This window comes from Gopherus flavomarginatus, chromosome 5 (assembly GCF_025201925.1).
Source record: "Gopherus flavomarginatus isolate rGopFla2 chromosome 5, rGopFla2.mat.asm, whole genome shotgun sequence".
In the NCBI taxonomy this organism is placed as follows: Eukaryota; Metazoa; Chordata; order Testudines; family Testudinidae; genus Gopherus; species Gopherus flavomarginatus.
Window position 1 is genome coordinate 51,264,766 of NC_066621.1, and position 14,798 is coordinate 51,279,563.

Consider the following 14,798-nt stretch of genomic DNA (forward strand, 5'->3'; position numbering starts at 1 on the left):
CCTTATAGTTTTAGGCTTTGGAAGTGTGGCATGTTATAATATTTCTGCTGCTTATTGGACACTGTGTGACCTCACAATCCATGGTGTCCAATAGTTGCCCTGGAAAGCCTGAAATATTGTCAGTAACAGCGTGCATTTTCAACCTTTTCTCATAGACTCATAAACTCTAAGGTCAGAAGGGACCATCGTGATCATCTCTAGTCTGATCTCCTGCACATTGCAGGCCAAAAAAATCTCACCCACCCACTCTTGTAATAGACCCATAACCCCTGGCTGAGTTACTGACGTCCTCAAATCATGGTTTAAAGCAGGGGTGGGCAAACTGCAGCCCAGGGGCCACATCCGGCCCTACAGACATTTTAATTTGGCCCTCGAGCTTCCATCAGGGAGCAGGGTCTGGAGCTTGGCCCACTCTGGCACTCCAACCTGGGAGCGGGGTCGGGGTTTGTCCCACTCCGCGTGGCTCCCAGAAGCAGTGGCATGTCCCCCTTCCAGCTCCTATGCGTAGGCGCAGCCAGAGGGCTCTGCATGCTGCCCCCCTCCCAAGTGCTGCCCCCGCAGCTCCCATTGGCCAGAAACCAAGGCCAATGGGAGCTGAAGGGGCGGCACTTGCGGATGGGGCAGAGTACAGAGCCACCTCATCACATCTCCGCATAGGAGCCAGAGGGGGGATATGCCGCTGCTTCTGGGAGCTGCTTGAGGTAAGCGCCACCCAGAGCCTGCACCCCTGACCTTCTCCCATGCCCCACCTCCCTGCCCCAGCCCTGATCCCCTTCCTGCCCTCTGAACACCTTGGTCCCAGCCCGGAGTACCTTCCTGCATCCTGAAGTCTTCATTTCTGGGCCCCACCCCAGAGCCTGCACCCCCAGCTGGAGCCCTCACCCCCCAATTTTGTGAGCATTCATGGCCCACCATACAATTTCCATACTTTTATAACATGTCAATTAAAACATCCATTTAATGAAGCCATAGAAAAATTTCCAAAAAAGGGTAGAAAAATTTAAAATGTTGACAATTTTTCACAAAATGTTAGTTTTCAATAAAATTCTGGATTCAACTTCAAGATCCGTTGGCCTTTAAATATTTTACTGTCATGTTTCTTTTCGGTAAGCAGAATCTACTGGTCTCATTCTCATGACAGGCATCCCACGTTTCACTCAATCTCCAGATAAAGTGTTTGGTTTGGTTTGTTTTCTTGCACTAAAGAAATGGCTTTTCTAACAGCCAGCCCTGTAAACTTCATCAAGAATAGGAAAGTCAGCCTTTCATCCTTCTTCATCATTATCACTAGCCATACTATTCAGGGTCAGTTTCTGACCTTGATTACACCTGTGCAGTCCTACACCTGCACAACCCCCACTGGAGTAAAAATCAGCTTGGTTTTGCAGTTGGAACTTAATTAACAACTCTGAAACACAAACCAGAGTAGAATCCCGCTCACTCTTTCATAGCTGTTGGCTCTGCGGTGTTATTGAGTAGAGTTGGTAATATTTTTCTCTCTCTACTGAGCGGACAGGCTCTGAACACACACGGGGAGTTTGGATCTCTTGAGTAGGAAGGTGCAGTTTTTCACATAGTCTTACTTCAGGATAGAACCATATTTTAAATCTAATTTCTTAATTTCACACTTTTCTTGGTAGAACCTGAAGCAATAGGTTAGCAACTCTATAGTACACAACATGCTCTTCTGCTGAACATCCTTAAAGGCCACTGTGCAGTTATGGTCCCTGCCAGGGAATATTAAAACTATTGTGAAGCTGGCTTCCTTTAAGTGATTGAGATTTTGAAGGTTGTTTAAAAGAAGTTAACTTTTAACTGTGACTTGCATTAAACCTGCCAAAGCCAATGTAATTAACTTATTCTCCTACTGTGTTTTCACATAAATATTTTCAGCCCGTAAGAGGAAATGCTGCAAGTAAGTGCTTTCTCTTTATCCTCAGGGATTCTTCTGTTTTGCCATTGTTTTCTGTGCACTGATACAGGCTGCATTCTGGAGATACACCAACAACAGTGAGGTAAGTGTTTTCTTACTAAGAAATACCAAGAACCAGTCACCAGATGGTGATCCTATAGCAGTGACTGCTACCAAAAAAGAAACACCTCTGGGGGGGGGGGAGATTTTGTTTCAAATAATTTCTTAAAAAAACATAGAAGGACATAAACATTTTGCCAGAATGTTTGCTCCTTTCAATAGCCATCTTTTGTGTCTCAGACTTTTCAATTTCAGCCAGTTCTACTTTCTACTAATGTCAGTTGGGAGCTTTGCAAAAAGATTGAGGATAGGTTCTGGCCACTCTGAATTTTCCTTTATCAGCAATGATAGTCAGGAGATAACAAACAAACACATTAGCTAGATGTTTTAAAACTGTCAGCAATGAAATAGAGAAACCATCAACTTGAATATCATTCTTGGGTCGCTATCACATTGAAATGAATGAATTGGGGATTAGTTCACAGCTCTTGGAGTCGTCATTTCAGATTGTCTGTAAACTCAGGAAGATATTGCACTGGGTCTCATTTGGAAGACCATCTTTACAAGAACAGTGGTTCTCAGGCTGACCATGAACCCACAGTGGTCTGTGCAGGCCTTTGGGTGGTATGCGGAATGGACCATTCTGAGAATCAAGTAGTGGAGTTGTCAGGAGGGGAATGAGATGATCTTTCCCTTGCAAAGTGATCTACTGAATGAAGAAACTGGCAAGTCAGAGTTTGATGTTTAATTCCCCATCTTACCTTTCACCTTGCAGGGGAGTACTGTCTCCATGACATGTTCACTCTGTCTCTATGGAAACCTGTCTGTGGAGTGGCAGGGGTGATGTGAGGTGGCTAGTCTCCCCAAAATATTCCTGCTTGTAAATTTGAGGTGCACAGTGGTGGAAGTTACTACAGACAGTTTCCCTCACCACAGCGTGGAAAACCCCCACACAAGGGCTTTCGGGGCAGCTGTGTATCACAGGCTGTTCCTGGGAGCTATGATAACCAAAGGGTAGCAGGGGTGGGAGAGTTGAACAATTCAATGATGTCGCAATTTAAAGAAATATGGGATTTTTCTTCATTTTCTAATCTGATGGTATCCTGCTGATGGCTAACCCCTCCCCCTACTCTCTTTTAGGGGGGAATTATTTTTAATTTATTAGCTTGAATTCCTTTTTTTTTCTCTTCAACATTATGGGTGGTAGTGTTGCGAACATACAAATCTCACATCTCTTACAAAACTGTAAGTACGCGCTGAGCTTTTAGACTGGCTTTTTATTATGAGTTACATTTGAACATTTGAAGATGACATGAAGTTTTAAATTTTGTTCAGTACTGTTGCCTGATCTTTAGATTATGTATTATTGATTACTTAGGAATCCCCAGTTATCACTGTCAGGGAAGACAGGTACTTGTTCCAAGATCAGGCCCAGTATTATTCAAATTATTATATAGCTGGGAACCCCAATGTGCACAGTTGCAACATTGACACTATAAGAACTCTTAGATTTACAAATATAGTTTAATACATTTAGCACAGTCACAAACACCCCAACTTAATAAGATAGAGGATCCTCCAGAATGTATATCTGCACATCCATATACTCACACCATCCCTTGTAGAACGACCTGAAATGTTAGCCATCGTCTTCCTCATGACCATCATCTTCCCCATTATCACCAGTGGCCATCATTCTGGCACCTCCCAAGGACTACATCTCTCTCTCCTACCACCCCCTAGGCTGGATGCCACTTTTATATTATGTTACGCTGGCACCACTATGTTTGATGCATATTCAGTAGGGGATTTTCCCTTTTCCTTATTTGTATTTCCTCACTTTACTAATGTTGGAGTGTCTTTTCCTGTAGGTTAGTATGTCAGTGATCTCAACTTATTATCATATGTGTCAGTTCATTACCATGGCCTTTTGTGGTTAGGTATCACGTTTGTTATTTCTGTCCTCTCTGGTTGTTTCGGTTCTTTCTGTCCCTGCCTGCAGGTATATGGGATCTTGGGGAGCAATTACCACACAGCTGGGGTTCCAATTAATTTCTTTATTAAAGGAAAAAAAAAGGAAGTGGTGGGAATTTAATAATGAAATACGATGGGATGGGGTGTATAGGGTGTTTACAATAGACAACGATGGGGGGGGTTCTTCTTATTGAACAGTGTAGGGAGTTCTAATAGTGGGCTGCAGCAAGTGGGGTTCAGCACAATGGGATACAGTACAGTCAATAAGCAACTCTAGATACAGTGTGGAAATGCAAAGTGTACCCAAAAGAAATGCAAAATAAAATGGTAGCTTCTATATGAGTTAATAGCTAGATACACAATGTAACATAGTGGCATCAATGTAAATACAAAGTATATCAAAAAAGTGGAGGCAACCAATGCGGTGTTATAATTACAAGTAAAATGTGAGTTACAGTACAACAATACAATATCAATATAAAGGCTGGGTCAAGAAACAGGAGAGTGGGGAGTGAGTGATTAGTGGTATGCAGACGAGCGGCTGGAAGCAGCGAGAGACTCTGAAGCCCTGCAGGGCAAGGACAACGGAGCAGTGTGATGGTGATCTTCGGTAGGGGAGGGGCAGCGGAGAAGTGTAAAGAAGGGCTAGAGAGAGGTTTAAGCAACAAGCAGACACCAAAAACAAAGGTAAAAAAAAACAGTTTGGGAAGTTTCACAGGGGGAGAAGCAGCAAGGGGTTTGGGAAGTTCGGAGGGTGATGCAGACGCGGGGCGGGGGGGAGCAGCAAGGAGTTGGGAAATTCGGAGAGAGTGCAGATGCGGGGGAAAGCAGCAAAGGGTTATAACAGGGAGACACGGAGGAGCACACAGAGGGGGAGATTGGAGCGGGGAAAAAACAGACACGGGAAAGTTCAGGGAGAGATCGGGACAGCAGGAAGGCGAATTTAAGCAGCAAAAAACCTTATCTATCTTAACCAACGACTAGGCAAAACAACAAATATCACAATTCTAAGCAAAGCTATAACAAGCAACTATACGGAGCAACAAAACAGTAAACTATAACAAGGCAGTTGAAACTTACAAGCTCTACAATCTTAACAAACTATGACTTATTAAACTAAAAAAAACAAGACCTATGGTGCACCTTATGCTATGGGGAGATTACAGAGGGCAGAGTGGTATGTGTCCAGGACCCAGCTCCCAAGGAAGCCAAGGGATGGTGGCTACAGCGGTGGATACAGCTGAAAGCAGAGAGCCCCAGGCAAAGCCCACAGGAGCAGAGCTTAGCAGCGGCACAAACTTATTTTTAGCGGCAAAGAGCCCTGGAGTTTAAGAGAGGTTTTAAGACACAGACCAAGGTTTAGCTTGAGTCTGTGTGCTGAGGAAACAGAGCCAGCAGCTAAAATAATAAAATAAAAGTATAGAAAGTTTTACAGAGGGATTCTTACCAGTCCCCAAGGCAGCAGCAAAGGCAGAAGCAGCAGCAACATCAGAAGAGGCAATGTGGGCTCGGTACAGTCTCAAGAATCAGGAGATCTCTCAGGTAGCAATTCGTTCTTCGTGGGGGAGGGGCGTTCAAAAAACGGGGGTACGCTCAAAAATAAGACGAGAGTGGAGAAAGGGCCCCCCAGAACCCCTGGCTGATCAGACCAGGCAGCAATGCAGGAACCTTTCTGAGGTGTGTTTCAAAAATGTCTGGTTTTAAAGGCAAACTTGGGCAGTTTCCCGCCAGTAATCCTGATAGGCTCCCTCTGTCACAGGGGAGGGGGCACAGGGAAAAAACAGAAGGTAAGCCCAGAGACATGCCTGGACATACTCCTGTGAAATAGGTGACTCAAGGGCACATGAGGCCTATGACACATGCCCAGGATCTTAAAAACACATTAGGGATTGCAGCTCTGGACATTGCCTACCCTACACCAAGCCCAGGCTCAACGAGGTGATAACAGGACTAACCCTTTGAACAGGGCAGTGGTCCCACTTAGCATGCAGCACAAGTGGCCATCCCTTCGAGAAGGGCAATGGCTCTTGTTAAACAACTTAAGGGGCCCTCCCTTTGAGAAGGGCAGTGGCCCTGGTAAACAACTTAACAGCCAGGAAAGGGCGGCCACAGGAGAACAGAAAACAAAATTGAGTCTGGGGACAGCTGTAAGAAACAAAATGGAATAGGGGATAGCTGTAACAGACATGCCCCCCTGGCCGACCTGAATGGGCTGTGAGGGGGATGTCCCATGCAAAGACCAAAAAAAAAAAAAAAAAAAGGAAAAAAAAGATTTTACAAGTTGTCATCTTCGTAGTATGGAGGTGGTGGTTTGCTGCTGTCCAAGGGGATGGAGGAATACCTCACCTGCAAAGGCAGGGCTGACACAACCTTATGAATTAGCTGCTTGACCACTGCCATCCCCAACAGAAAGGCCACAACAATAGCCACTGTAATAAGCCACTGCTTGATGGATAGAGCCCAGGTCCCCAGCCCCCAGCTGGACCACTGAGCTTGCCACCAATCCCACTGCTTACGCTCTTCACGAATCTGGACGGCGAGGGAGGATATTTGGTCAGCCACGGCTGAGACGTTGTTCCACCCAGGCTGAAGGCGCAGGCAACATTGTCCTTTAAAGCGAGGATCGAGGTCCTCCAAGGCGACACAAAAGTCCTTCTGTAGGATGGTCTGGATCAGAAGACGGTTCTGCTCGGCATAGTTGGCTAGGATAGTGAGGGCGTCGCTGGTTCGACAAAGTCCTTCTGCTGTGATGTTGGTGAGGGCCTCCAGACCAAGCGACAGTCCACGGATTTGCTGTAAAGTTAAACTGTAGGAGAGGGCGTTAAACTGTATGTACCCTCCTATGACCATCTCGGTGGCTGACTTGAGTCGCTGTCATGCGGTGGCTGTTCGTCGTTTGCATGGTGAGGAGAAGAAGGGGCGACGGTGGTGAAAGAGCCCTCCTCCCTTTATGACGAGTTGCCCGATGGCACATACCCCCTTTGGGAATGCGAGTAGAGCAGTCCGGGCAATGTTGTTCCCACAGAGCCACACTTGTTTTGGGGAAGAGGGTAAAAACTGGTCATGGATGGAGCTTCGCTGGGGGGATTTCTGGCTGGGTGGTGTATCGACCTCCATCCATAGTAGGTGGGCGGCTCTGACCTGTCTCAGTTCTACATGGGTCTGAGCTGTGGATAAGTATTGGGTGGGGTTAAACACTGTACTTGTTGAAAGATGATTAATAAACCTGGTGAACTCAGTGCGGTATCTTGAGCTTCCTTTCTTGGGGTTTGAGTTAGGCCAAGGTCCTATGAACCATTGGGTGCAATTGGGATACTGCCCCAACGGAGTGGGATTGGAGAAGCCAAAGAACACAATGCAGGGGGCTGCTGGGAGTGGTTCTGTCACCTCAACAGGGGCGAATGAGTTGGGTCTTCGATCTTCGCTGGTGGTGTTGCACATGAACAGAGGCCGATGAACCCAGTCTTTGTTGTTGCAGGCTGAAGCTGGATGCTGTGGAGTCAGGTTCGTGAGGGGGAGGAACTCCCAGAGGAAGGAGGACCCTCCCTCTGAGGCCTTTGGTCTTGTACAGGCAATGCAATCGTGTGATGGGGGGACATCTGACAGGTTCCCGATGAGGACCTCCTGTAGGGCGTAGGCTCTCAACCGGGCAACCAGGGGGTTTTCTCAAGGCGGGGCGGCAATCATGGTGACTGATTCCTATGGAGACATAAAAGAAAAGTGGCCCATCTAGGGCCTGTTATGACCGAACACTAAGCCAGTTGTGGTGGACCAGGTCAGGCTTGCCCCGTCCATCTATTTGAATATGATAGGTGTTAGGGAACCGGCCAGGTGTGATGATGGTGGCTGCTAGTGGAGTGCAGGTTCCTGGGCATTGGGAATAGAGACCCACACTGGCTGAGAAATACTATAGGCAGGTTTCCAAGGTTCCCGCGGTTTAGGAGCGATCTCTGGCCATCGGCTGTATGCTGTATTAAGGGAAATGAGGGCTTGAGGCAGCACCCGGTCCCACCCCTTGTAATCAGGGGTTCCAAGTATGGCCTGAATTTGGGTCTTCAGCATTCCGATCCGTCTCTCCACGACTCCGTTGCTTTGGGGGTGATATGGCAGGTGGGTGTGAAGACGCACCCCCCCACTGGGACACCATCTGGTCTATAGCTTTACTGGTGAACGGTGGCCCTCCATCGGTCTGGATCTCTTCGGGTGCCCCCCAGGCAGCAATTACCTGGAGAAGGGCTACAGAAACAGCTGGTGCAGTAGATCGCCTGAGGGGAGAACACATTAACTGACGAGACCCTAGGTCAACTATTACAAGCCCCTTTGGATACTGTTTGGCCCCCGGGAGGGGGCCGATGAGGTCCATCTGCCAGGTTTTACCTGGGCTAAAGTGCTCAGGGCTATAAGCACCATGAGCATAGACAGGCTTGTTAGTGACTTGTGCCTGTTGGCAGCTCAGACACCCTTGGACAGCTTGGGTGCACTGCTGCCTAGACACGCTCGATGTTCGTCTCCCTCAGTCAGTCAACAGCTAATGTAGGGCACGGGCAGGCAGGTGCCCCCACTCTTTATGAAGCCAGGTGATGAAGGGATCACTGCAAGAGATAATGTTAACCTGGGATGTGTTACACTTATATTCTCGGAGTTGTAGATCCAGGCTGGAATGAAGAGGGTTACTGTCAGACCTGTGTGAAGGACAATGAGTAACAAACCATGGCAGCTTGGACTGTGCTGCCAGTTGAGTAATCTGTGCCCATATTTCTTCATGAGCGGTGGGCCGTCCTTCTCCCATCAGGATGGACACGCAGTAGCTTGAGTCCACTCCCAGGACCACGCGTGTTTTCGGGTGGGCTGCCACAATGTGAGAGGCTGCCAACAGGACGCCTTCTGCTTCGGCCTTCTGAGGTGAGCTGGAAAAATCTAAGGGTTTAACTTTGAGGGTGTTACAGGTAGCACACAGCATTCCTGCTCGGGGAGAAGGCGATATGCCCCCATCAGATACAATCCAAGGGGCATAGCACTCAGTTGGGCAATAGCCCCCGGCTCAGTGGGAGCTGCAGTGGAGGAGGACTTGAGGGCCCAATGTCCAAATACCTCTTGGGCCTGGTAAACGAGTCGCTCCCAGGTAGCATGGGCTCCCTGGAACTGGGGGGCCGGGGTGAAGGTGAGGTATGGGAGAAGCTCCACATGAGGCCCCTTCAGGGTGCCTGTGGCAGATTTACCCCATGGGAGAGCACACTGGACAGCAAGCATGGCAATGCCCACAGGCCCATAACGATATTCGGATCCTGACAGCTTCCGGGCCTGATTGTGGATGGGGAGGTCCTCTCGGGACACAGTTACGGCCACATGGTCTGAGGACACAGTGAGGGTAATCCCAATAGGGTTGGTGGGATTCCATCGAGCCAAGGTGGGCCCAGAGCCCAACCAGGCAGCCAGGGAAGACCGCCTGCTCGGCCTCTGGTGTCCAAGGGGTTTTAATGTTCCTGGCATATCGCTGCAAAACAGATAGTTGTGGCAACAAAGCAGCAGGGAGAAACTGTCTGTGATAGTTAATTACACCTAACACATGCTGCACTTCACGTCTGGGGGGAGCTACCCCCAAGGGGAAAGAATTGGTGAGTGGGTGGTAAGTTAAGTGGCGTAGCTGTCCCTTTTCTACAGTAAAACCTAAAAACTGAAAGGTAGAAGTAGCAGTGAGGACACTTTTAGGCAAACTGAGGTTCCACCCATCGGTGGATAAAGTGGCCTGAACCTGTTCAGTGACCTTTTGTACTGCAGTTGGTGTGGTGCCAGTTATAAGAATGTCGTCCACGTAATAGACAACATAATCGTCCACGTAATAGACAATGAATGTTGGGGAGGGATGGTACCTTCTCTAATGTGCGGGCTAGGGCCTCACTGGCACAGGCAGGTGAGTTTTTGTACCCTTGGGGACACGCTTGCCATTGGTACTGGGCTCCCTGGTAAGCGAAGTTTAACAATCCCTTGGGGTCATAGAAGGGGATCTGATAAAACGTATCTTTTAGGTCTATTGTACAGGCCCATTGGTTAGTGTCATCCACTAGGATGCGTTCTATAGTGGGGATATCCCATTTGGCGGTGAATGCTACTGATCGTCTGTGTTTGTTAGCGGCGCGATAATCTATAACCATCCTATACTCATTGGTTTTGTGTGGTTTTGGGATTCCCCATGCACTAGACAAGTATTTGCTCACTGACACGCCAAATCTTGTTATCATTAAGCAGTGTTTCAATGAGCTGGGCAATGTGTGGTTGACCTTCTGGGGCTGTGGGTATGGGTCTGTATTTCCAGGGTGTGGGGTTGAGAAGTTCAGGTTCATGGGGGGCACTGGCACCCGATAGGGTGACTGGTAGTGCATCGAGCACGGCTTCGGCCAGTTTAAAACGCTGTAGCTCCTGAACCCCAAGGAGTGGCATGGGTCCCACTGGGGCCTGAAATGTTCGTGGTGTGTGGCCTATGGATGCGTGTACCTTTACTTCTGCACGGGGTTCTGTGCTGTTGAGGCCTTGCACATAAATGGTGTGTCCTGTGGGGATGTGAGGGACGTGAGGAGGAACAATGGACACCTGTGCCCCCGTGTCCAGCAAAAAGGGGATGACGAGACCCTTGTCAAAAACTAGCGGATAATAGGGGCGGGGGTCCCCGTGCCGGGTGCTGGCCGTTCAGGTCGGCCAGGGGGGCATGTCTGTTACAGCTATCCCCTATTCCATTTTGTTTCTTACAGCTGTCCCCAGACTCCATTTTGTTTTCTGTTCTCCTGTGGCCGCCCTTCCCTGGCTGTTAAATTGTTAACCAGGGGCCACTGCCCTTCTCAAAGGGAGGGCCCCTTAAGTTGTTTAACAAGAGCCATTGCCCTTCTCAAAGGGATGGCCACTTGTGCTGCGTGCTAAGTGGGACCACTGCCCTGTTCAAAGGGTTAGTCCTGTTATCACCTCATTGAGCCTGGGCTTGGTGTAGGGTAGGCAATGTCCAGAGCTGCAAGACCTAATGTGTTTTTAAGATCCTGGGCATGAGTCATAGGCCTCATGTGCCCTTGAGTCACCTATTGCACAGGACTATGTCCAGGCATGTCTCTGGGCTTACCTTCAGTTTTTTCCCTGTGCCCCCTCCCCTGTGACAGAGGGAGCCTATCAGGATTACTGGCGGGAAACTGCCCAAGTTTGCCTTTAAAACCAGACATTTTTGAAACACACCTCAGAAAGGTTCCTGCATTGCTGCCTGGTCTGATCAGCCAGAGGTTCTGGGGGGTCCTTTCTCCGCTCTCGTTTTATTTTTGAGCGTACCCCCGTTTTTTGAACGCCCCTCCCCCACGAAGAACGAATTGCTACCTGAGAGATCTCCTGATTATTGAGATTGTACCGAGCCCTCCTTGCCTCTTCTGATGTTGCTGCTGCTTCTGCCTTTGCTGCTGCCTTGGGGACTGGTAAGAATCCCTCTGTAAAACTTTCTATACTTTTATTTTATTATTTTAGCTGCTGGCTCTGTTTCCCCAGCACACAGACTCAAGCTAAACCTTGGTCTGTGTCTTAAAACCTCTCTTAAACTCCAGGGCTCTTTGCCGCTAAAAATAAGTTTGTGCCGCTGCTAAGCTCTGCTCCTGTGGGCTTTGCCTGGGGCTCTCTGCTTTCAGCTGTATCCACCATCCCTTGGCTTCCTTGGGAGCTGGGTCCTGGACACATACCACTCTGCCCTCTGTAACCTCCCCATAGCATAAGGTGCACCATAGGTCTTGTTTTTTTTAGTTTAATAAGTCATAGTTTGTTAAGATTGTAGAGCTTGTAAGTTTCAACTGCCTTGTTATAATTTACTGTTTTATTGCTCCGTATAGTTGCTGGTTATAGCTTTGCTTAGAATTGTGATATTTGTTGTTTTGCCTAGTCGTTGGTTAAGATAGATAAGGTTTTTTGCTGCTTAAATTCGCCTTCCTGCTGCCCCGCTCTCTCCCTGAACTTTCCCGTGTCTGTTTTTTCCCCCGCTCCAATCTCCCCCTCTGTGTGCTCCTTCGTGTCTCCCTGTTATAACCCTTTGCTGCTTTTCCCCCGCATCTGCACTCCCTCCGAACTTCCCAACTCCTTGCTGCTTCCCCCCCTGCGTCTGCATCACCCTCCGAACTTCCCAAACCCCTTGCTGCTTCTCCTCCTGTGAAACTTTCCAAACCCTTCGCTGTTTTTTTTTTAACCTTTGTTTTTGGTGTCCGCTTGTTGCTTAAACCTCTCTCTAGCCCTTCTTTACACTTCTCCGCTGCCCCTCCCCTACCGAAGATCACCATCACACTGCTCCGTTGTCCTTGCCCTGCAGGGCTTCAGAGTCTCTCGCTGCTTCCAGCCGCTCGTCTGCATACCACTAATCACTCACTCCCCCCTCTCCTGTTTCTTGACCCAGCCTTTATATTGATATTGTATTGTTGTACTGTAACTCACATTTTACTTGTAATTATAACACCCCATTGGTTGCCTCCACTTTTCTGATATACTTTGTATTTACATTGATGCCACTATGTTACATTGTGTATCTAGCTATTAACTCATATAGAAGCTACCATTTTATTTTGCATTTCTTTTGGGTACGCTTTGCATTTCCACACTGTATCTAGAGTTGCTTATTGACTGTACTGTATCCCATTGTGCTGAACCCCACTTGCTGTAGCCCAGTATTAGAACTCCCTACACTGTTCAATAAGAACCCCCCCCATCGTTGTCTATTGTAAACACCCTATACACCCCATCCCATCGTATTTCATTATTAAATTCCCACCACTTCTTTTTTTCTCCTTTAATAAAGAAATTAATTGGAACCCCAGCTGTGCGGTAATTGCTCCCCAAGATCCCATATACCTGCACGCAGGGACACTTTCCAAGTTGTGGTGTACCTGTTAAGCTTAAGAGTGTGAACTTACGAAAGCCCCTATGCCAGCCTGCTTTAACACATTCTCTTTGTTAAAGGTTGCAACCATACGTGGATCTTTTATGCTTTAACTCACCACCATCTAACTAGGTGACAGACATATGTGTGCTAACTTTGCCTTAGCTCAACATACAGGCTGTTGCCTGCAGGTCTCTTGTGTTACTGTGAAAATATACCCTAATATAAACCTATTATAATAAAACAAATAATCAAACCCATAAGAAACTTAAAAGAAAAGATATATAAGCAGACAGGCTAGCCTTAGATGTATCTCATGTACCTGTTTTTCTACATCAGCTTATTGCCAGGACACTTCTGTGGTTGAATTATGTACCTGTGGTTAGAGTTTAAGGGGAAGTTCTATTTCAGCTCCCCCTATACTTGGGTTTTCTGTTGAGCCGTTTATCTATGCAAAGATAATCTGTTCAAAGTTCGTAGCTGTCAAGCCTTATGCTAACTTGCTGTCAGGGCCGGCTCTAGGCACCAGCCAAGCAAGCTCGTGCTTGGGGTGGCAGATTCTACAGGGCGGCATTCTGTCCAAACCTAGGGTGGCATGTCCGATTTTTTTGTTTGCTGCTCTGGCCGCCCTGTAGGGGGCGGAGGAGGAGAGCACCCTGCAGCAAACTCAGCAGGGCAGCCTGTGTCCTTCCCTCCCCACTGACCGGAGTGACGCGGAGCCCTCCAGGCTGGCGGTGCAGTGATCAGGGCCATGGGGTGAGCGCCCCACTGAAGCCCTGGCCACCCCCCTTTTCTCTCCCCCACGACTCCCTCCCCCACCATTAGACCGGGTGTGCACTCTGCAGCACAGGGAGTCCCCCTGCTCCTTGGCTCTGGCCGCCCTGTAGGGTTTTTTGGTTTTGCTTTTTCCCCTGCTTTGCCGGCCGCGCCATTGTTTTCCGTTCTCTCCTCCCCCCCGCTTTGCTGCTCCAGCCGCGCCATTTTTGTTTTGTTCCCCACCACCACCCTTTGCCGCTCCAGCCGCGCCTTTTTTTTCCCCTGCTTTGCTGCTCCAGCAGCCACCCCCACCCTTTTTTTTTTTTTTTTTTTTTTTTTTTGCTTTGGGCGGCAAAAAAGCCAGAGCCAGCCATGCTTGCTGTAGCCAATATCTTACAGGATACAGGCCTCTAGGTTTCTTGCATTACTACTGAATATAATGCAAAGCAGAAAATATTGTAAAGGCAAATGATCCCACTGGGCTACAATACTTAGCTATTCAAATAGGCGTTCTGTAAATCTATATAAATTTCACTCAGTTGTTCAAGGTCAATATCTTGCTCTTCATCTGCTTAGTCCTGGTGATCCTGAAGTGCCTAGATTGCGGTAGCACCTGGTCAGTGAGTTGAATGTGCGTGATATTAAACATTACGTTTTGTGGATTATGATCTGGTTGATTCTACTAGTTCTTCCCTTTAGGACAATAATCATGGTGAGTGATTTTAAAACTGATTTGCCAGGAGAGCAACACACAATGAATGACCATGAAACTTTCCTGTAATGAAAGAGCACAATTCACTCTTAAAGCAGCAGAACACTTTTTGATAGATTATAAAGCCATGAGGAACTATTGTGATATTCATCTAGCCTTACCTCCTATAAACTGCACCATAGGATTTCACTGTAGTATATCTTTTTGATTTTTTTTTAAAATCTTGATTTTAAGATGTCTAGAGATGGAGGATTCACCATTACCCTTGGTAAATTGTTCCTATGGTCCCTCACTGTTAAAAATTTACACATTATTTCCATTCCTTATTTGTCTAATTTCAAGTTGCAGTCATTGAATCATCTTATACCTTCGTCTGCTAGACTGAGGAATCTTCTATCAAATGTCACTCCTCAAGTAGATATTTACAGACTGTGACCAAATCACCCCTTAACCTTCTCTTTGTTAAGCTAAACAGATTGAGCTACTCGACTGTATGCTTT

At 47.6% G+C, this 14,798-nt stretch overlaps 1 protein-coding gene across 7 annotated transcripts in view; it reads left to right on the plus strand.

Annotated features, from left to right (window-relative positions):
• The window catches only part of TSPAN32 (tetraspanin 32), a 95,429-nt gene that overhangs the window by 15,165 nt on the left and 65,466 nt on the right, over positions 1-14,798 (plus strand). For 6 of the 7 annotated variants that reach the window (XM_050953734.1, XM_050953741.1, XM_050953740.1 and 3 more), the window contains one exon: positions 1,941-2,015. The exons of the other annotated variant lie outside the window; for it this stretch is intronic. In XM_050953734.1, the coding sequence (XP_050809691.1) occupies positions 1,941-2,015 (75 nt within the window). The remainder of the gene's footprint in view (positions 1-1,940; positions 2,016-14,798) is intronic. 7 annotated transcript variants of the gene reach the window in all.